Source organism: Oncorhynchus kisutch, linkage group LG14 (genome assembly GCF_002021735.2).
Source record: "Oncorhynchus kisutch isolate 150728-3 linkage group LG14, Okis_V2, whole genome shotgun sequence".
Classification (NCBI taxonomy): Eukaryota; Metazoa; Chordata; class Actinopteri; order Salmoniformes; family Salmonidae; genus Oncorhynchus; species Oncorhynchus kisutch.
The window spans coordinates 68,281,033-68,303,110 of NC_034187.2; the positions used below are offsets into that span (position 1 = coordinate 68,281,033).

A 22,078-nucleotide genomic window follows, 5' to 3' on the forward strand; every position below is an offset into this window, starting at 1 on the left:
ACCAAAATTGAAAGCACACATACTAACTAAAATAATTCAACACATATTGGTCCCTCAGCAGCCGACCACTGTCGTCATCAGGGAAGATTGCCGGATTGTCCCAGTCCATGGCTGGTGGAACTCTGGGGGCCCTCTCCTTCCTCAGGCAGGCCACATTGTGGAGGACAGCACAAGCCACAGTAATATCACATGCCCTAACAGGGCTGACCCTTAATTTGTGAAGGCAGTGAAAGCGTGCCTTCAGGAGGCCAAAGGTCATTTCAACTCTGGCCCTGGTCCTGGCATGGGCATGGTTGTAGGCCTGCTGTGCTTCCTGGGGGTCTGTGAAAGGTGTCAGGAGAAAAGGCTGGCAGCCATACCCCCTGTCTCCCAGCAACACACCAGAGAATTCACCTGTCAACACAAAATCTCATCATTACTACCTCAAACACAGTGATATTCTTGACACAGCCATGATGGTTATAAATAGGGGTTGTGTGGCTTACCTTGTGATAGGCACTGATAGATTTCAGAGGCCCGAAAGATTCTGGAGTCATGGACTGAGCCAGGCCATTTTGCCACAACATTGCTGATCACACAGTCAGCATTGCAGACCATCTGAAATCATAAGATGAGGAATATTACACCAATCAATGCACATCCCTGGCAATGCAGAGTGTTCGTCAATGGACAATATCAAAAAGTTATGTTCACCTGAACATTAATGCTGTGAAAGGATTTCCTATTCACAAAATCGGCCTCATGGGCACCTGAGGGGGCTTTTATCCTTATGTGTGTGCAGTCCACTGCACCAATGACATTGGGGAAACCTGTCACACAAAGTAATGAGTATCCTACTATGTGTTAACAGTTGTCCTGTAATTTGTAGATCCTCTTACCTGCAATCCTATAGAACTCCTCTTTGATGTCACAGAGTCTTCTGTGGCCAGGGAAGGAGATGAAGACATCTGCTAATGCTTTGATAGCCAGACACACACTCCTTATTGTGCGGCAAATTGTGGCCTTGTTCAGCTGTTCTGCATCCCCCACTGAGTACAGGAAGGCTCCACTAGCAAAAAAGCGCAAGGCCACACAAACCATTTGCTCCACACTCAGTGCATGGCTCCGTGCAGTGCGGTGCTTAATCCTGGGACCCAGTAGTCTGCATAGATACCTGATGCCATCTGCAGAAAACCTGTATCTTTCATATAGATGGTCATCAGGGAAGGCCAGTGGGTCCAACCGGTCCCTGAAGACCCTTTCTCGCCTGAAGGCTCTCCTCAGCACAAGTGCTTCTTCATCCACCACATCTCGCACGAATGGGCATGCCATTGTCAGAGCAGAAAGGAACACACAATTTTGGGCCTTCATATAGGCTAGTGGCCACACCTGGTGCTGGGGGGGTGGGCAAAAGAGGGCGATGCCTTATAACGATGACTTGGTTGTACTGATTGCTGGGAAAATAAAAAAAACCTTAGAAAGATGCCACCGTCCTGTGTGCTCACAATAAGAGCTCATATGTCATGGCTCACTTGACTTTACGAGAATATACCTAATTTTTATTTTGAGCTGTGTCATCTTCTTGGAGCTGGGGGAGGAAAGAAAAATAATGATTAATACATTTGTGTTACAGTTAGCATACAGTGTACATTGAAGGCATATCTCACCTCCCTCTCAAGTTTTTTTATTTCAAGGTCCAGTTTCCTAATTGTCCTCTTTTTTATTTCGAACTCCAGTGCAAGATTATCCATCTTTTTCTTCTTGTACTGAATTTCTATGTCTGCCAGTTCTATTTGGCGCCGGAGGTGGTTGCCATACAACTTTCTGATAGCTTGTGAGCTCTGTGAACACAATACAATTAGCGCAGCTGGAATTTGGCAGGATGTGGTGTCCTTTTATTAATACGCACTGTTGCCAGGCTGGTTTTCCCACTGTATAGCATCTGGGTCCTGTAAAAGAAATTAGATTTTTTGATTTTGATGAGGACTCCTCACCATTGTAGAGTAAATAGTACTTTCACAGTCTTAACATGATACCTCATGCCTTCTGGAATCCAGAGAGATGGTCTCCTCCTCATCATTGTCTCCATCATGTGCTGTTGCTGCTGCACTGGGGCCTTCACCCTATCACATTTAATCGGATTCATATTGAAGCTAGTAGACAAGACATGCCAGGCCTACAGTATGCCTTTGATGGAGTACTCACTGGATCAGCATCGTCTGGTGCTTGTGCTGGTGGCTCTAACAGGAACACAGTGCTGCCAGACACTGCAAGGCAATAGGTAAACCAAAGTCAGACAGTCCAAATTGATTCAATATGAATGTGGTTGTATCCCATGTAGAGATGGAAGGACATACCTTGAATGAAGCGGGTGGCATCTTGGGAGGAACCTATGCTCGTCTCTTTCCCCCCAGGGATCCCCTCTAAGACGGGCCTGCCTTTATTTAGCTCCAAGGCCATGTCCTCTGCTGGGGTAAGGTCAGCCTTTGGTGACCCACCACCCGTGCCTTGTCTGTGGGTATTCTTTTTCACTGCTAAAACAGTACAGACAATGTGTGAGCAGGCACCTTCTGGGTACAATATATGCTTGTGCTTTGTTAAATATTAGTCAGGGACCATACCATTCTGCAGAATGTTCTTGTATTTGATTTTGACCTGCTGCCATGTCCGTTTTGGCCCGTTCATGTTTAATCTACACACACACATACACACACACCACATTTAATGGAGTCACACTGCAAAAAATTACTTGGTATTTTTGTCTTGTTTTCAGTAAAAATATCAAAAAATGTATCATAGCTTTATACAGTGTGATGGAGTTACTTTACACAATTTCACTCATATCTGCAGTGCATTTCAATAAAAAAATTTAACCGTTTCATAATTACAGTACAACTGCATTTTTGGAGATGTGAATTAAATATTTGAATTGTAATTGTGATGTTTCAGCAGAGCGGTGAGTGTGTAATTGTGCACTACTTACGCATTCAGGCGGTCTGCAATACTTTGCCACGCTTTTTCTCTTTGCTTTATCACTGTGGCGGTGTTGCCTTTCTTCTTAATTATATCTTTTACCTCCTCGTATGCCTCCATGAGGATTTGTGCTTCCGACGGGGAAAAGTACGCGGCTCTAGTTGCCATGGTAAATCAGTTAATCTGTGATCTGTGGCGGGGTCTATTTGAGTGAGCCGTGAGCGCGCACCTATCCAGGATTGGTTTCACCTGGCTTAATGAACCCGTGTCTGCTCATCCTGGCTTGGTCTTTGTGCAACCAATTAAGCCTGGACGCACATGTTTTGGCTTCATTGAGCTCAGCTGAGTCATTTATCCCGGATGTCTTAATTCTACTTTTGTGCAACAGGCCCCAGATCTGTGCTCTTGCCTACTCCATTGTCATTGTTTGGCATGAGTGGACAAGAGTGCAGAAACCGATTGATACCCAGGCTATATTATTACTGATGGTTGTTCTATGGAATAATGCACATATCAAGCTTTAGAACATCTGATCTCAAACGGAGGAACTATTTGAGAACGTGAACAAAAAATAGTGTTATACGACTTTTAACACCCACGCTTGCAGTTGATATGGTGACCTAACCTTACACATTCCATTTTGTGAAATTTTTTATTTTTACAAGTATATAAATGTACCAAAACTTATAAAAAGGCAAAATTGGGATCAAATGGAACATGTAAGCTATTGAGTGGAGTATTTGATGCATGTTGTTTGTTTTCCAGTTGTGCGAACTCAGTTCAAAGTTTGCAGGTTCACACCAAAAATGTTCTTATTTCTTTCTCATTTTACCCATCCAATTTCAGTGTTGATTTTGATTGAATTTGTTTGATTAAAACAGAGAAGCCAAAATAAGCTTTAGTATGACCTCCCTAATCAAGTGTGTATGGTATTAGTATTCTATTGGTATTGTGTATAGTGATATTACAGAATCAAAGACATTGCAAGACAAGGGGGCCACTATGCTTTTAGAATGCGCCTCAAATAAAATAAATTAAAATCTAAATTAAATTAAATGTTGATTTGAGGCGCAAACTAAAAGCATAGTATAGTGGCCCCCTTGTTTACATTGTCTTTGATTCATTAAGAATGTCTGTGTATGGTTGCACATTGTATAGCATTTTAAACATTACCCCCACATGCAAAAATGCCAGCAGACTTAGTGAAACAATGTCTGATAGAATGCCCACCAAACTAGACAACATTAATTTTTAAATAGGTCCTCCAGTGATTTTTTAAAACTTATACTGTTGAAAAGTGATATCTGAAGTATAAACAGTACACACACTAAAGTGTATAAAAATAAATGACATTGCAGTTGTTACTAAAAAAAACTATTTTGCTCAAACGTCAAGGAGGGAACATCAAATAAAATATGATTGGTCACGTACACACATTTTGCAGATGTTATCGTGGGTGTAGCTAAATGCTTATGTTCCTAGCGCCAACAGTGCAGCAATAGAGGAACAACAATGAACAAACTAGTAAATCAGGTGATAAATTAGCTTAAAAGGTGCATTAAAAGAAGCATTTATTACTCTCCAAGAAAATTGTTGCATAAACAGTAGAGCATAACTGACATATTTGGAAGGAAGATTACACTTCTTGAGTTGTTTTAGGAAAAAACAAGCATATAGAATAATACAAGCAATCACAAGAACCGTTTAGCAAAGTATGGAGTATTAACAAAGCGAAGGATCAAGGTCCTGAAATGTCAAAACATACAGCAGGCCATGTACAAACCATCACCAACTTGATCAAATTTAGAAACCTTCAGAGCTGATATTTGAGGCTACTGACATGGTTACCAGAATTTATCAAATCAAATAGGACAAGCCAATGTAACATGGGCCTATCTATCGCTGAACAAATCGTAAACAAATGTTGGTAGAAAATTAACAGTGCTACCGTAGTAGCTCTTTCACAGGCCACAGGTATGTTTCACTAGGAAACCAACAGAACCAAATTAAAGTTTTCGTTGCAAACGTTTTCCGTTTGGAGTAAACATTTTGGACTAATGATTACATCCCAGGTAACTTCCACTTCAAGCATACCAACTGAAAGCTGGGGCCTAATGTACTTGACAGGAAAGTGAAGGTAAGGATTTTAGCGACAAGGGCAGGGATTCAATCCGATTACCGCTTTTCAAGGCAACGTTCCCGCATTCACAGTAAACAATGATTGGATTGAATCACGGTACTTGATCTTGGCCTATACAGTACTTCTAGCCCTGTCTTCTGAAAGGAATAACGCTGATACACAGTGCGCAAAACATTAGGAACACTTGCTCTTTACACGAGACTGACCAGGTGAAAGCTATGATCCCTTATTGATGTCACTTGTTAAATCCACTTCAATCAGTGTAGATGAAGGGGAGGAGACAGGTTAAAGAAGGATTTTTAAGCCTCAAGATAATTGAGACATGGATTGAGTATGTGTGCCATTCAAGGGATGAAGATTTAAGTGCCTTTGAACGGGGTATGGTAGTTGGTGCCAGGCGCATTGGTTTGAATGTATCAAGAACTGCAATGTTGCTGGGTTTTTCACACAACCGTTTCCTGTTTGTATCAAGAATGGTCCACCATTCAAAGGACATCCAGACAACTTCACACAACTGTGGGAAGCATTGGAGTCAACATGGGCTAGCAACATTTTGTAAAGTCCATGCCCAGATGAATTGAGGCTGTTCTGAAGGCAAAAAGGGGGGGTGGGGGGTGGGGGGGGGTGTAATTCAATATTGGGAAGCTATTCCTAATGTTTCGTACTGGATATAATGACTAGAAAAATAAATATTTAAAAAAAGGTGACATTTCTGGGACTGATTTAAACAGGATATCGTGTTTCTATTTATTCATCCATTAAAAAACAACAACAAAAAAGAAGCAAAAAACTACAAAGGAAGATCATTTTCACAAACCAACCAACAACCGTGCCATGAACATTCAATTATCCAGCAAGCCATTTTGGACACAACTACAGTCAAAATGATCCAACAAACATGTTTTAGTGTCCCCCTGACTTGCGCCCTGTCCAGGACCTGGAGCGAGAACGGGACAGTGAGAGGGAGCGAGAATGCGAGCGGGAGTGCATACGAGAAGACGCATCGTCCTGTGGCTCATAGCCACCGGATGCTGGGTGGAAGTCGCCACCTCGTGGGCTCAGGGACTTAGAGCGGGAACGAGACTTTCCTCTGGACTCCCTCTGGGCCCTGGGCCTGGATCTGGAGTGAGAAGGGGAGCGGGATTGGCTGTGAGGGGAATGCCCAGGGGGAGGTCGTCGGTGGTCACGTGGGTGGGGTCGGTGCCTGTATGAAGAACAAACCATCGGATTATTACACTGAACAAAAATATAAAACTACTAAGATTTTACTGAGTTACAGTTCATATAAGGAAATCAGACAATTGAAATTAATTAATTAGGCCCTAATCTATGGACCACTAGGGTTGCAAAAGGTCAAACTCTCCGGTAAATGTATGTACATTTTCCATGGGAAGATAAGCCAGGGCATTTTGCTTAAATTCATTAAAAAAAGTTCTACACCCGTTCATACAAGATGATCCAGAGCACACCAAACATGCTCAACAGGTGACATAGGCAGGTCATGTAAGAACTGGGACATTCAGTAATTGTATACAGATCCTTGCGACATGGGGTTGTGCATTACGAGGTGATGGCAGCGGATGAACGGTACGACAATGGGCCTCAGGATCAGGACATTGATAAAATGCAATTGTGTTCATTGTCCTTAGCATTTGCCTGCCCATACCATAACCTCACTCCGTTCACAACATTGACATCAGCAAACCGTACGCCCACACGACGCCATACACGCTGTCTGCCATCTGCCCGGTGCAGTTGAAATTGGGGTTCATCAGTGAACAGCACACTTCACCAGCATGCCAGTGGCTATTGAAGTTGAGAATTTGCACACCGAAGTCTGTTACGACGCCGAACGGCAGTTAGGCCAAGACCCTTGTGAGGACGATGCGCAAGCAGATGAGCTTCCCTGAGACGGTTTCTGACAGTTTGTAAAGAAATTCTTGAGTTGTGCAAACCCAGTTTCATCAGCTCTGGGTGGCTGGTCTCAGACGATCCCGCAGGTGAAGAAGCCGGATGTGAAGGTCCTGGGCTGGCGTGGTCTGCGGTTGTGAGGCCGGTTGGAACTACTACCAATTCTCTAAAACGACATTGAGGCGGCTTATGGTAGAGAAATTAACATTTAATTATCTGGCAACAGCTCTGGTGGAAATTCATGCAGTCAGCATGCCAATTGAACGCTCCCTCAAGTTGAGACATCTGTTGCATTGTGCTGTGTGACAAAACTGCACATTTTAGAGTGGCCTTTTGTCCCCAGCATAAGGTGCACCTGTGTAATGATCATGCTGTTTAATCAGTTTCTTGATATGCCACACCTGTCAAGTGGATGGATTATCTTGGCAATTGACAAATTCTCACTAACAAGGATGTAAACAAATTTGTGCATATGGAAAACTTCTGGGATCTTTTATTTCAGCTCATGAAACACGGGACCAACACTTTACATGTTGCATTTAGATTTTTGTCCAGTGTATAATCCCTTCCACTGATGGAGGACAGCAAAAGTAACAGAAGATTACAACCATTAATGATTAGTAAGTTTATAGAAAGTGCCCAGAATGTGTTTCATTGTCAGGGGTTCAGCTGTTAAAGGGATACTTAAGGATTTTGGCAATGAAGCCCTTTATCTACTTCCCCAGAGTCAGATAAACGTGTGGATACCATTTGTATGTCTCTGCATGCAGTTTGAAGGAAGTTGCTAACTAGCATTAGTGTAATTGACAAAGTCTACGGGAACAGCTAGCATGCTAACTGTTCCTGTAGACTTCCAGTCGTTGAGCTAACACTCGTTACCTTTGGCTAGCGAAACTACCTCTTACTTCCTTCATACTGGACGCAAAGATACACTGCTCAAAAAAATAAAGGGAACACTAAAATAACACATCCTAGATCTGAATGAATGAAATATTCTTATTAAATACTTTTTTCATTACATAGTTGAATGTGCTGACAACAAAATCACACAAAAATTATCAATGGAAATCAAATTTATCAACCCATGCAGGTCTGGATTTGGAGTCACACTCAAAATTAAAGTGGAAAACCACACTACAGGCGGATCCAACTTTGATGTAATGTCCTTAAAACAAGTCCTTAAAACAAGTCAAAATGAGGCTCAGTAGTGTGTGTGGCCTCCACGTGCCTGTAAGACCTCCCTACAACGCCTGGGCATGCTCCTGATGAGGTGGTGGATGGTCTCCTGAGGGATCTCCTCCCAGACCTGGACTAAAGCATCCGCCAACTCCTGGACAGTCCGTGGTGCAACGTGGCATTGGTGGATGGAGCGAGACATGATGTCCCAGATGTGCTCAATTGGATTCAGGTCTGGGGAACGGGCGGGCCAGTCCATAGCATCAATGCCTTCCTCTTGCAGGAACTGCTGACACACTCCAGCCACATGAGGTCTAGCAATGTCTTGCATTAGGAGGAACCCAGGGCCAACCGCACCAGCATATGGTCTCACAAGGGGTCTGAGGATCTCATCTCGGTACCTAATGGCAGTCAGGCTACCTCTGGCGAGCACATGGAGGGCTGTGCGGCCCCCAAAAGAAATGCCACTCCACACCATGACTGACCCACCGCCAACCGGTCATGCTGGAGGATGTTGCAGGCAGCAGAACGTTCTCCACGGCGCCTCCAGACTCTGTCACACGTGCTCAGTGTGAACCTGCTTTCATGTGTGAAGAGCACAGGGAGCCAGTGGCGAATTTGCCAATCTTGGTGTTCTCTGGCAAATGCCAAACGTCCTGCACGGTGTTGGGCTGTAAGCACAATCCCCACCTGTGGATGTCGGGCCCTCATACCACCCTCATGGAGTCTGTTTCTGACCGTTTGTGCAGACACATGCACATTTGTGGCCTGCTGGAGGTCATTTTGCAGGGCTTAGGCAGTGCTCCTCCTTGCACAAAGGCGGAGGTAGCGGTCCTGCTGCTGGGTTGTTTCCCTCCTACGGCCTCCTCCACGTCTCCTGATGTACTGGCCTGTCTCCTGGTAGTGCCTCGATGCTCTGGACACTACGCTGACAGACACAGCAAACCTTCTTGCCACAGCTCGCATTGATGTCCCATCCTGGATGAGCTGCACTACCTGAGCCACTTGTGTGGGTTGTAGACTCCGTCTCATGCTACCACTAGAGTGAAAGCATCGCCTGCATTCAAAAGTGACCAAAACGTCAGCCAGGAAGCATAGGAACTGAGAAGTGTTCTGTGGTGCTGGCTAAAGCTAAAACTGGCGAGTGTAGAGACTATAGAGATATTGTTATCCACGTCGGCACCAACGATGTTAGGATGAAACAGTCAGAGATCACCAAGCGCAACATAGCTTCTGCGTGTAAATCAGCTAGAAAGATGTGTCAGCATCGAGTAATTGTCTCTGGCCCCCTCCCAGTTAGGGGGAGTGATGAGCTCTACAGCAGAGTCTCACAACTCAATCGCTGGTTGAAAACTGTTTTCTGCACCTCCCAAAAGATAGAATTTGTAGATAATTGGCCCTCTTTCTGGGACTCACCCACAAACAGGACCAAGCCTGACCTGCTGAGGAGTGACGGATTCCATCCTAGCTGGAGGGGTGGTCTCATCTTATCTACCAACATAGACAGGGCTCTAACTCCTCTTGCTCCACAATGAAATAGGGTGCAGGCCAGGCAGCAGGCTGTTAGCCAGCCTGCCAGCATAGTGGAGTCTGCCACTAGCACAGTCAGTGTAGTCAGCTGAGCTATCACCATTGAGACCGTGTCTGTGCCTCGACCTAGGTTGGGCAAAACTAAACATTGCGTTGTTCGTCTTAGCAATCTCACTAGGATAAAGACCACCTCAATTCCTGTCATTATTGAAAGAGATCATGATACATCACATCTCAAAATAGGGCTACTTAATGTTAGATCCCTTACTTCAAAGGCAATTAGAGTCAATGAACTAATCACTGATCATAATCTTGATGTGATTGGCCTGACTGAAACATGGCTTAAGCCTGATGAATTTACTGTGTTAAACGAGGCCTCACCTCCTGGCTACACTAGTGACCATATCCCCCATGCATCCCGCAAAGGCGGAGGTGTTGCTAACATTTACGATAGCAAATGTCAATTTACAAAAAAAAAAAAGACGTTTTCATCTTTTGAGCTTCTAGTCATGAAATCTATGCAGCCTACTCAATCACTTTTTATAGCTACTGTTTACAGGCCTCCTGGGCCATATACAGCGTTCCTCATTGAGTTCCCTGAATTCCTATCGGACCTTGTAGTCATAGCAGATAATATTCTAATCTTTGGTGACTTTAATATTCACATGGAAAAGTCCACAGACCCACTCCAAAAGGCTTTCGGAGCCATCATCGACTCAGTGGGTTTTGTCCAACATGTCTCTGGACCCACTCACTGTCACAGTCATACTCTGGACCTAGTTTTGTCCCATGGAATAAATGTTGTGGATCTTAAAGTTTTTCCTCATAATCCTGGACTATCGGACCACCATTTTATTACGTTTGCAATTGCAACAAATAATCTGCTCAGACCCCAACCAAGGAACATCAAAAGTCGTGCTATAAAATCACAGACAACACAAAGATTCCTTGATGTCCTTCCAGATTCCCTCTGTCTACCCAAGGACGCTGCTTGATCATCCTATTTTTCTAACTTAATTGAGGAAAATAAGAACAATCCGAAATTCCTTTTTGATACTGTCGCAAAGCTAACTAAAAAGCAGCATTCCCCAAGAGAGGATGGCTTTCACTTTAGCAGTGATAAATTCATGAACTTCTTTGAGGAAAAGATTATGATTATTAGAAAGCAAATTACAGACTCCTCTTTAAATCTGCGTATTCCTTCAAAGCTCAGTTGTCCTGAGTCTGCACAACTCTGCCAGGACCTAGGATCAAGAGAGACGCTCAAGTGTTTTAGTACTATATCTCTTGACACAATGATGAAAATAATCATGGCCTCTAAACCTTCAAGCTGCATACTGGACCCTATTCCAACTAAACTACTGAAAGAGCTGCTTCCTGTGCTTGGCCCTCCTATGTTGAACATAATAAACGGCTCTCTATCCACCGGATGTGTATCAAACTCACTAAATGTGACAGTAATAAAGCCTCTCTTGAAAAAGCCAAACCTTGACCCAGAAAATATAAAAAACTATCGGCCTATATCGAATCTTCCATTCCTCTAAAATTTTTTAGAAAAGGCTGTTGCGCAACAACTCACTGCCTTCCTGAAGACAAACAATGTATACGAAATGCTTCAGTCTGGTTTTAGACCCCATCATAGCACTGAGACTGCACTTGTGAAGGTGGTAAATGACATTTTAATGGCATCGGACCGAGGCTCTGCATCTGTCCTCGTGCTCCTAGACCTTAGTGCTGCTTTTGATACCATCGATCACCACATTCTTTTGGAGAGATTGGAAACCCAAATTGGTCTACACGGACAAGTTCTGGCCTGGTTTAGATCTTATCTGTCGGAAAGATATCAGTTTGTCTCTGTGAATGGTTTGTCCTCTGACAAATCAACTGTAAATTTCGGTGTTCCTCAAGGTTCCGTTTTAGGACTACTATTGTTTTCACTATATATTTTACCTCTTGGGGATGTCATTCGAAAACATAATGTTAACTTTCACTGCTATGCGGATGACACACAGCTGTACATTTCAATGAAACATGGTGAAGCCCCAAAATTGCCCTTGCTAGAAGCATGTGTTTCAGACATAAGGAAGTGGATGGCTGCAAACGTTCTTTAAAAAAAAAATTAATTCGGACAAAACAGAGATGCTTGTTCTAGGTCCCAAGAAACAAAGAGATCTTCTGTTGAATCTGACAATTCATCTTAATGGTTGTACAGTCGTCTCAAATAAAACTGTGAAGGACCTCGGCGTTACTCTGGACCCTGATCTCTCTTTTGAAGAACATATCAAGACCATTTCAAGGACAGCTTTTTTCCATCTACGTAACATTGCAAAAATCAGAAACTTTCTGTCCAAAAATGATGCAGAAAAATTCATCCATGCTTTTGTCAATTCTAGGTTAGACTACTGCAATGCTCTACTTTCCGGCTACCCGGATAAAGCACTAAATAAACTTCAGTTAGTGCTAAATACGGCTGCTAGAATCCTGTCTAGAACCCCAAAAGAATTTGATCATATTACTCCAGTGCTAGCCTCCCTCCACTGGCTTCCTGTCAAAGCAAGGGCTGATTTCAAGGTTTTACTGCTAACCTACAAAGCATTACATGGGCTTGCTCCTACCCATCTCTCTGATTTGGTCCTGCCGTACATACCTACACGTACACTACGGTCACAAGACGCAGGCCTCCTAATTGTCCCTAGAATTTCTAAGCAAACAGCTATAGGCAGGGCTTTCTCCTATAGAGCTCCATTTTTATGGAACGGTCTGCCTTCCCATGTCAGAGACGCAAACTCGGTCTCAACCTTTAAGTCTTTACTGAAGACTCATCTCTTCAGTGGGTCATATGATTGAGTGTAGTCTGGCCCAGGAGTGTGAAGGTGAACGGAAAGGCTCTGGAGCAACGAACCGCCCTTGCTGTCTCTGCCTGGCCGGTTCCCCTCTTTCCACTGGGATTCTCTGCCTCTAACCCTATTACAGGGGCTGAGTCACTGGCTTACTGGGGCTCTTCTCATGCCTTCCCTGGAAGGGGTGCGTCACCTGAGTGGGTTGATTCACTGATGTGGTCATCCTGTCTGGGTTGGCGCCCCCCCACTTGGGTTGTGCCATGGCGGAGATCTTTGTGGGCTTTACTCAGCCTTGTCTCAGGATGGTAAGTTGGTGGTTGAAGATATCCCTCTAGTGGTGTGGGGGCTGTGCTTTGGCAAAGTGGGTGGGGTTATATCCTTCCTGTTTGGCCCTGTCCGGGGGTGTCCTCGGATGGGGCCACAGTGTCTCCTGACCCCTCCTGTCTCAGCCTCCAGTATTTATGCTGCAGTAGTTTATGTGTCGGGGGGCTAGGGTCAGTTTGTTATATCTGGAGTACTTCTCCTGTGCTATTCGGTGTCCTGTGTGAATTTAAGTGTGCTCTCTCTAATTCTCTCTTTCTCTTTCTTTCTCTCTCTCGGAGGACCTGAGCCCTAGGACCATGCCCCAGGACTACCTGACATGATGACTCCTTGCTGTCCCCAGTCCACCTGGCCGTGCTGCTGCTCCAGTTTCAACTGTTCTGCCTTATTATTATTTGACCATGCTGGTCATTTATGAACATTTGAACATCTTGGCCATGTTCTGTTATAATCTCCACCCAGCACAGCAAGAAGAGGACTGGCCACCCCACATAGCCTGGTTCCTCTCTAGGTTTCTTCCTAGGTTTTGGCCTTTCTATGGAGTTTTTCCTAGCCACCGTGCTTCTACACCTGCATTGCTTGCTGTTTGGGGTTTTAGGCTGGGTTTCTGTACAGCACTTTGAGATATCAGCTGATGTACGAAGGGCTATATAAATAAATTTGATTTGGTCACCACCTGCAGAACCACTCCTTTATTGGGGGTGTCTTGCTAATTGCCTATAATTTCCACCTGTTGTCTATTCCATTTGCACAACAGCATGTGCAATTTATTGTCAATCAGTGTTGCTTCCTAAGCGGACAGTTTGATTTCACAGAAGTGTGATTGACTTGGTGTTACATTGTGTTGTTTAAGTGTTCCCTTTCTTTTTTTGAGCTGTGTATAAAAATTGTACCTTTGTGTTCATCTGACTCTGGGGAAGTAGATAAATGGCTTCATTGCCATAATCCCAGAGTATCAAGGACCTACCGGTCGTTTTCCGGACTCCTGCTTCTTCCTCTACCACCGTACATCCTTCCACGGGAGCTGGGTAACAAAACGTCAATCAGAATGTAATCAATAGACTGACCTTTTGTATAAGCTTTTCAATCTTATTTGAAGCATGCTAGCTGGAGAACACTGGAAAGGCCCTTACTCTCTGGGACTCTCAGAGCGTCTGGGCCGGCGATCGTAGGATGGGCTGCGTGACCTGCGTCTTTGGTAGCTACGGCTGCGAGAGTGCCTACGACGACTGTCCCGATCATAATCTCGATCATCATGCCGCGAAGAGCTGCGCGAAGATCCCCCCTCCTTTCCTTTCATCTGATTGGGTGCTGTGATGGAAAAAAAGGGTGTTTGGGAGAAGAGAGAAACCCACCAAGCAAACATACAGTACACAGTGGTTTAGCTTTCCTTGAAAAGGTATTGCAGTTGTACCACGTGAGATCGAAAACATCTATTTGAATTTACAGCTGAAAGTAACATCAGTAAATCGCGAACAAGAAATTCTGCTTGATACTGTACAGTGTTACTTCATGAAACACAGGACATTTGTGAAACTGCCTTACTCTTTCGGTCTCCCTGCGCAAACTGGATTTCAATCTGTCGGCCACACACCCACTTCCTGTCCAGGTTGTGAAGAGCATCTTCAGCGTCGCGCACATCTTCAAACTTGCTGAGCTGTTAAGGTTCTTACATGTGGTCTTATGTGGCTACATTCTTTTCAGCAATACTGTTGTAATACAATGCCACTTAATCGAAATGGAAGCCATATTGGCTGACAGCATAAAGAAAAGCTTAGGTTCTGGAACACATTTGTTATGAGAATGTTGTGTTCTTCTCAAGATTGAAGATGAGGCAAACATGTTTCAATAATATGTCTCTTATTTGATGGCTTGCACTGAGGAATCAATACCGCTTCAGTTTCAAATTATATTATCGAATGCAAAATATATTGATAGGAGTAACAATTTCTTAGTTCAACTAAGAATCAAATTTTCACATTGGCTATTTATTGATTGATTTTCATGTAATATTTGTTGATTCATTTTTTTTGTGAGGATACAAAATAATTCAGGTTTGTTACCTTAAACATGCTTGACTTTGACTTTCATCTTGATCTTTAAGCTCTTTAAATCGCCTCCCAGAAGAACTTGGGTTTCCTGCTTGTCTTTGCCCTTTAATCTCTTCCCTTTTCCTCTTTCTTTTGATGACATATCCAAGCCTTGACTCCGTCCCCTCTTTTTCCTCTTTGTCTCTTCAAGCTTTAAATTCTCTTTCAACCTTTCCCTCTCTCTGTTTCTTGCATCCTGGCGGTCTTTTGCTGCTTGTCTTTAGATCTACTCTACACCGGACATTCTTACTCTTTCTCCAGGCTCCACAACAACTGGATGCCTTTACATTTTCTGGGGCAACAGAGAAATGTAAGTTAGATATTAAAAAGTACTTCATTGTGTACATACAGAATGCAAAGTCACAGCAATCAATCACACAACCAAGCCTTAGTGCTTAATAAATTATCTGAGAGAAAACATGTTATCTTACAACATTCAAAATTAAGCAAATTATAAGAGAAAAGACAGATTTCAAAATTCTCACTTTAGAAGGGAAAGGATATTGAATATATGCAAATCCTCTTGGTCGGCGTGAATAGAAGTCAAGTGGAATGTAGACGTCTACTACTGGCCCATAACGACCAAACTCACGGCGCAAATCCTCAGGCCTGAATACCGTAGAGGATAGAAATGTCACTTCAATGACCAAGAGGAAAAGTAGCACCACCAAAGGAGCCACAGACAGACCGGTGGCTTCTGTTGGGCAATACGATGCCACTTCTTTACATGAAAACGGACACAAATTAAACTTTGTCTATGCATAACTCACACACTCTGAAATGTACCTTACATCCATGAATGGATAACGCTAATAGAACAATCACCCGTGTGTAGGCCTATGTAGTGTTCTCTTTGCAAACAAATTACCTTACAGCTAGTCCAACTTAAATCCCCCCTATAACTTAGTCATTTTTTTGTTTGCCATTTACCGTTATATTATAAAACTATGTAGTAGGGTAACTGTTTTTAAACGTAAGTGTGGAACTGGAGCTATAGCTAACGTTAGCTAGCTTGTTAGGACGAATGAAACAAGTTTGTCCAAATGTTTATGGTTAGTAATTTTTTCTTGGTTTATGACTTGAGTTTAGCCAGTGGGTCTACCTTGCACAACTGTAGGGTCAAGCCACAATCGTCTTTGATCAGGCAGAATCGCGTGGCTAGCAGACTAGCATTGGCCTAATGACGTTAGTTAACGTTAGCTTGGGGTATAGAATTCTGACCTTATTTGACCGCAAGGAACTGGGGCCGGGGAAATATGTTCAAATATGGACTCACCTGGATTCATCGGAAATGTTTCTGATGAAAAGAGATGTATTTGGAGGTCTCAAATATCTGGCCATGCTAAAAAAATATATATTTAAAGCAAGAATGCAGCTTTACATCAAATATTTTCGCTCTCTGTTTTGGGTTTAACAGAAAAGTATTTCTAGTTGTGGAGCTATGTGGAAAACCGAATGCGCAGGCGCATACTTTACTTCGCGGATTCGTGAAAGCACGAAAATAAATTTAGTGCCATCTTCTGTTATGGTGCGTTATCACACCCAGCAGAGGAAGAGTGACGTATAAAGAACGGAACTCTCAGGCAAAACACAAATTGGTGGTTTTGTGACCAATCCGACTATTACATAGGCTACCTATCATTATGATGTGAACTCCATGTAGTTTGGACATAGCCTTTGAAAATGATCATCACATCTAGAATCATTAACTGGTTGCATTTGACCATTGCTACTTTTTTCTCCATTAGTGCATTATTTTGTCATTTAGTCATCAAAGTCTGGCATTCTCTGGATTGATGGTGATTTCAAGACAACTGGGAACACGGGGGGAAAAAAACAACCTTGAATCGTGACGTCAATGAGCTTCAGGTCGGAACTCTAGAAAGACGCCCAAGTTCCCGAATTGGAATTCCGAGTTGGATGACTGTTCAAACCGAGTTGGAGTTCCCAGTTGTTCTGAACGTGGCAGAAATCATCCTGGATTGACAGCATGCCCAATGTATTCAACCTTTTCTGGCGCATGGTGTTGTGTGTGAATGCTTATCCTTTTAAGCATGGCCCTTAAACCCAGACTTGGACCACACCCCCTCTCCAGCTAATAACAGGCAGGGGAAGAGAAATAGTGATTGCTTTGCAACGGTTGCAGTTTTTTATTAAACCTTTATTTAACCAGGTAGGCTAGTTGAGAAAAAAGTTCAGTTACAACTGCGACCTGGCGAATATAAAGCAAAGCAGTGCGACACAAACAACAACACAGAGTTACACATGGAATAAACAAACATACAGTCAATAACGCAATTCAGAAAAAAAAGTCTATATACAGTGTGTGCAAATGAGGTAAGATAAGGGAGGTAAGGCAATAAATAGGCCATAGTGGCGAAATAATTACAATATAGCAATTAAACACTGGAGTGATAGATGTGCAGAAGACGAATGTGCAAGTAGAGATACTGGGTTGCAAAGGAGCAAAAAAATAAATAACAGTATGGGTATGAGGTAGTTGGATGGGCTATTTACAGATGGGCTATGTACAGGTGAAGTGATCTGTGAGCTGCTCTGACAGCTGGTGCTTAAAGTTAGTGAGGGAGATATGGGTCTCCAGCTTAAGTGATTTTTACAATTCATTCCAGTCATTGGCAGCAGAGAGCTGTAAGGAAAGGCGGCCAAAGGGAGGAAATGCCTTTGGGGGTGACCAGTGAAATATACCTGCTGTAGCGCGTGCTACGGGTGGGTGCTGCTATGGTGACCAGTGAGCTGAGATAAGGTGGGGCTTTACCCAGCAGAGACTTGTAGATGACCTGGAGCCAGTGGGTTTGGCGACGAATATGAAGCGAGGGCCAACCAACGAGAGCATACAGGTCGTAGTGGTGGGTAGAATATGGGGCTTTGGTGTCCAAAGCCCAATCAGTTGGCCACTGATTCCTTCCAAACCAATCACTGTTGATTTCCAACTTGTTGTGTAATGTTTAAGTCCAATGGCCGATGAGCACTGATATGTTTTATCTATAATTTATTTTCATATGACAAGGATTTGCCAGTAGATTGTCAATGTGATTCATGATGATAACTGCTTGTCTAGGTAGATAGCTACGATTTTGAAAGTATGATGTTGACATGATCTGTCCAAAAAAAGCTACGGTAGATATAACGTGATTTGACATTATCTTATCTGTGGGGGATGGTCACTTCTAATGTAAATGTTTGGCAGCACCCAAGGGGGCTTGAACTTTCTAGCTCGCCCTGTAGATCTTGCAGCGACATAGTGTCCCCATGAGTGACAGAACACTGAGTCAATCACGGGGCAACAAGAGAAGATTACCTCCACCACAGAAAGCACTGAGCTAGGCTGAAACACCTGAATTTTGGAGCTGCCTTGTATGTGACTTTATTAACTCAACATTTTATTTTACAAGGTTTGCAAACGTATAGGTGACATGTATTAATGACAAAATAACATGCAAAACAGGCAAAAAAAGCTAAACAGGTGGGTCGCCACTGACTGAACTAGACATGGCAATCAATGGAAAATCCACAGTGGGCACTGGTCAAAAGCAGTGCACTACATAGGGAATAGGGTGCCATTTGGGACTTACAGTCAGTGTGAATTCAGTCACAAATGTTGATTGGTATAATGTAAAATGCCTCTCCTCTAAATTGTTCTGGTCTGTGTTCTTGCTTTACAGGATGAAGATGACGATGTGACCATGAGTTTTTGCTTTTCCCCATTGGGATTCTTGAAATGGTTGAGGAATTTCATTTTCTTTCTTTTTTTAAAATGATAAAATCCAGATAAAATATTAAATAAACAGAAGAGATTATGAGCTGGTCATTGAGGTCTACATTTGCTAGTTAATGATGAAGTGAAAACATGATCCCACAAGTTTACATTTGTTGCTGACTACTACAATGATGGCAGATTATTCAATAACCACAAGGTGTCAGGAAAAGCCATCCATTTTGTATTGGTTTTGTTAGGGAAGTACATTTGCTTTGGGGCTTTTAAAATGCATGTGTCCAAATTAGACATAAAATGAACAGATGCAATGTCGAGTCATTTGTCATTTTAATGTAATATTTTATAGCTATTATATTACCTGAGATAAAAGGTCATTTCAATGAATTAATTGAAAATGTAATCCTTGTCTCTGTGGCTTTAGAGATCAGACTCTCTTGCTTATCCTGGTGAGGGTTGTTGAGGCCGCAGTGATAGTCTGGAAAAAAATGGCAAAGAGGACAGTCACTAACACAGAACAACATGAATGAACAACCACAGATTGAATCAGGCTGGCAATTCATTGTTATTTATTTTTTGAGGGGCAGTGCTACTGTAATTGGAGACCAACTGCTAGGACATTTGGACAAGGTGCATCCAATTAAGTGTATTTTACAACATAAAATATAGAAGTGGAGGGATGCCCTTTACCTCAACCATGTTCTCCCCTTGGATTTCTCGGATGTGGGAGAACTTCTCTGTATCGCAGATGAGCTTCCCATCCTCCAGTCTGGCAGTACACTATGGGTCAGAGAGTAAACACAAAACACTCACACACCCTGCTGCAGCTGCACCTATGTCTACACTACCGTTCAAAAGTCTGGGGTCACTTAGAAATGTCCTTGTTTTCCATGAAAACATACATGAAATGAGTTGCAAAATGAATTGGAAATATAGTCAAGATGTTGACAAGGTTATAAATAATGCTTTTTCATTGAAATAATAATTGTGTCCTTCAAACTTTGCTTTCGTCAAAGAATCCTCCATTTGCAGCAAGTATAGCCTTGCAGACCTTTGGCATTATAGTTGTCAATCTGAAGAGATTTCACCCCATGCTTCCTGAAGCAGCTCCCATAAATTGGATTGGCTTGATGGGCACTTCTTACGTACCATACGGTCAAGCTGCTCCAAAAACAGCTCAATAGGGTTGAGATCCGATGACTGTGCTGGCCACTCCATTATATACAGAATACCAGCTGACTGCTTCTTCCCTAAATAGTTATTGCATAGTTTGGAGCTGTGCTTTGGGTCATTTTCCTGTCGTAGGAGGAAATTGGCTCCAATTAAGCGCCGTCCACAGGGTATGACATGGCGTTGTAAAATGGAGGGATAGCCTTCCTTCTTCAAGATCCCTTTTACCCTGTACAAATCTCCCACTTTCCCACCACCCAAGAACCCCCAGACCATCACATTGCCTCCACCATGCTTGACAGATGGCATCAAGCACTCCTCCTGAATCTTTGAATTTTTTCTGCGTCTCACGAATATTCTTCTTTGTGATCCAAACACCTCAAACTTAGATTTGTCTGTAAATAACACTTTTCCCCAATCTTCCTCTGTCCAGCATCTATGTTCTTTGGCCCATCGTAATCTTTTATTTTTATTGGCCAGTGTGAGATATGGCCTGTTCTTTGCAACTCTGGCTAGAAGGCCATCATCCTGGAGTCGCCTCTTCACTGTTGACGTTGAGACTGGTGTTTTGAGGGTACTATTTAATAAAGCTTCCAGTTGGAGACTTGTGAGCCGTCTGTTTCTCAAACTAGACACTCTATTGTACTTGTCCTCTTGCTCAGTTGTGCACCGGGGCCTCCCACTCATCTTTCTATTCTGGTTAGAGCCAGTTTGCGGTGTAGTACACAGCGAGTACAAGGGAGTAGTACACAGCGCTGTACGAGATCTTCAGTTTCTTGGCAATTTCTCGCATGGAAAAGCCTTCATTTGTCAGAACAAGAATAGACTGACGAGTTTCAGAAGAAAGTTATTTGTTTCTGGTCATTTTGAGCCTGTAATCGAACCCACAAATGCTTTTGCTCCAGATACTCAACTAGTCTAAAGAAGGCCAGTTTTATTGCTTCTTTAATTAGCACAACAGTTTTGTTTCTAATGATCAATTAGCCTTTTAAAATGATAAATGTGGATTAGCAAACACAACGTGCCATTGGAACACAGGAGTGATGGTTGCTTTTCTTTAAAAAACAAGGACATTTCTAAGTGTTTCCAAAGTTTTGAACAGTAGTGTATATCAAACTAGAGCAAAGGAGATGGACACATAGCACCATGCAAATAAACAAAGCTTTGTGATGCTCTTCACACTCTCATGGCAATAGGTCCATGCACGTCACATACAATTTCATGATTGATAAATTACCTTAAACTTTCTCCCATCCATGGCAGTCAGTTCTGCCTCCTTTCCTATAGTGAATGTGTTGGTGACAGTACGGAGGGGAGTCTCAACTCTGATGGTGAAGTCGTCACCCTTCTGCTCAATTATTGTCGTTGGCTTGACACCCTTGATCATTTTGATCAACATCTCAGGGACAGCTGAAGAACATAATTGCGTCATAAAACATAACCATTATTGACAAAGTTCTAGAACACAATACTGCCATTAAACACACTGAGATTGTTGTAAGAAATGTATGTGAGTTCTCACCCATTGCTTTAAGAAACTCTTCATGGTTCTCCTGACTGTGGATTTTCCATTTTCCATTGAATGCCATGTCCAGCTTAGTATTGGGATTAGCAGCAGGCAGTTGTTCAAACTAAAGGCAAATGGATGGTAAGTCCAATGGTTGTGACAAGTGTCTTTATTAAGAAAGCACTCTCCTCCCTCTTCTCCCCTACACACACTGGTCGTTGCCATGTTAGGGATTTTGTCTCCCTGTTATTCAGGTATTTCCTCATGCCACAGTGACCTGTGGGAGGGCCATGCCCTCATTGCCCAGTGTTCATCAGGCAATATTTACTTAATGCAACATCCAAAGTCCTACTAAAAATACACAGCCCCTGAAGTTGAGTGGAAACATTCATGGCTATTTGCAGATATGCAATGACACCAGGGTTCAATTCCTGAATCTACACATTTTGTCTTCCTTTAATATATCTCCCTGTTTCCCATCTATAAAATAATGCATATAACATACTATTTAAAAATCAGTAGCCTATCTTAATATTACAGAAATGTATAAATTACTATTGATTATGAAAGTCTCAGATTTGTAATCAACTGAGCCACCAGGGAAGAAATCAAATATGACTTTTATCAAGTCATTTTAAGTAATGAAGGGTAAGTGCTTCTACACCTGCATTGCTTGTTGTTTGGGGTTTTAGGCTGGGTTTCTGTACA

The 22,078-nt window shown here is 42.8% G+C and overlaps 2 protein-coding genes across 7 annotated transcripts; both read right to left on the minus strand.

Moving 5' to 3' along the window:
* Positions 1 to 4,489: 4,489 nt before the first annotated feature.
* Positions 4,490 to 16,423, minus strand: LOC109903434 (serine/arginine-rich splicing factor 10-like). Of its 6 annotated transcripts, none has more exons than XM_020500141.2 (7): positions 16,237 to 16,419; positions 15,446 to 15,569; positions 14,934 to 15,252; positions 14,416 to 14,527; positions 14,004 to 14,181; positions 13,838 to 13,894; positions 4,490 to 6,296 (listed from the first exon to the last, which is right to left on the minus strand). In XM_020500141.2, exons 3-7 carry the CDS (start codon positions 14,940 to 14,942, stop codon positions 5,996 to 5,998), a joined length of 657 nt encoding a protein of 218 aa, XP_020355730.1. In that variant the 5' UTR covers positions 14,943 to 15,252; positions 15,446 to 15,569; positions 16,237 to 16,419; the 3' UTR covers positions 4,490 to 5,995. The 6 variants fall into 6 exon arrangements, with proteins under 6 accessions (XP_020355730.1, XP_020355728.1, XP_031644689.1 ...); XM_020500139.2 differs by having other exon boundaries at positions 14,416 to 14,518; positions 14,913 to 15,252; XM_031788829.1 differs by lacking the exon at positions 16,237 to 16,419 and adding an exon at positions 16,063 to 16,192 and having other exon boundaries at positions 14,416 to 14,518; positions 14,913 to 15,252.
* A 1,895-nt stretch (positions 16,424 to 18,318) lies between these two features.
* LOC109903433 (fatty acid-binding protein, liver) lies at positions 18,319 to 21,586 on the minus strand. The gene is made up of 4 exons (XM_020500137.2): positions 21,386 to 21,586; positions 21,101 to 21,273; positions 19,384 to 19,473; positions 18,319 to 19,171 (listed from the first exon to the last, which is right to left on the minus strand). Exons 1-4 carry the CDS (start codon positions 21,450 to 21,452, stop codon positions 19,121 to 19,123), a joined length of 381 nt encoding a protein of 126 aa, XP_020355726.1. The 5' UTR covers positions 21,453 to 21,586; the 3' UTR covers positions 18,319 to 19,120.
* Between the last annotated feature and the right edge of the window lie 492 nt (positions 21,587 to 22,078).

What these genes read in the sequence shown, in the direction of transcription:
- LOC109903433 (XM_020500137.2), bottom strand. Translation starts at nt 21,452, where the DNA reads ATGGCATTCAATGGAAAATGGAAAATCCACAGTCAGGAGAACCATGAA. An exon ending in AGAGTTTCTTAAAGCAATGG is followed by an intron (nt 21,274 to 21,385) that starts GTGAGAACTCAC and finishes TATGTTCTTCAG; the next exon opens with CTGTCCCTGAGATGTTGATC. An exon ending in AAGGGGAGAACATGGTTGAG is followed by an intron (nt 19,172 to 19,383) that starts GTAAAGGGCATC and finishes ATTTTTTTCCAG; the next exon opens with ACTATCACTGCGGCCTCAAC.
- LOC109903434 (XM_020500138.2), bottom strand. Translation starts at nt 16,301, where the DNA reads ATGGCCAGATATTTGAGACCTCCAAATACATCTCTTTTCATCAGAAAC. An exon ending in AACATTTCCGATGAATCCAG is followed by an intron (nt 15,570 to 16,236) that starts GTGAGTCCATAT and finishes TACGGTATTCAG; the next exon opens with GCCTGAGGATTTGCGCCGTG. An exon ending in CGCTCTGAGAGTCCCAGAGA is followed by an intron (nt 13,895 to 14,003) that starts GTAAGGGCCTTT and finishes TTTGTTACCCAG; the next exon opens with CTCCCGTGGAAGGATGTACG.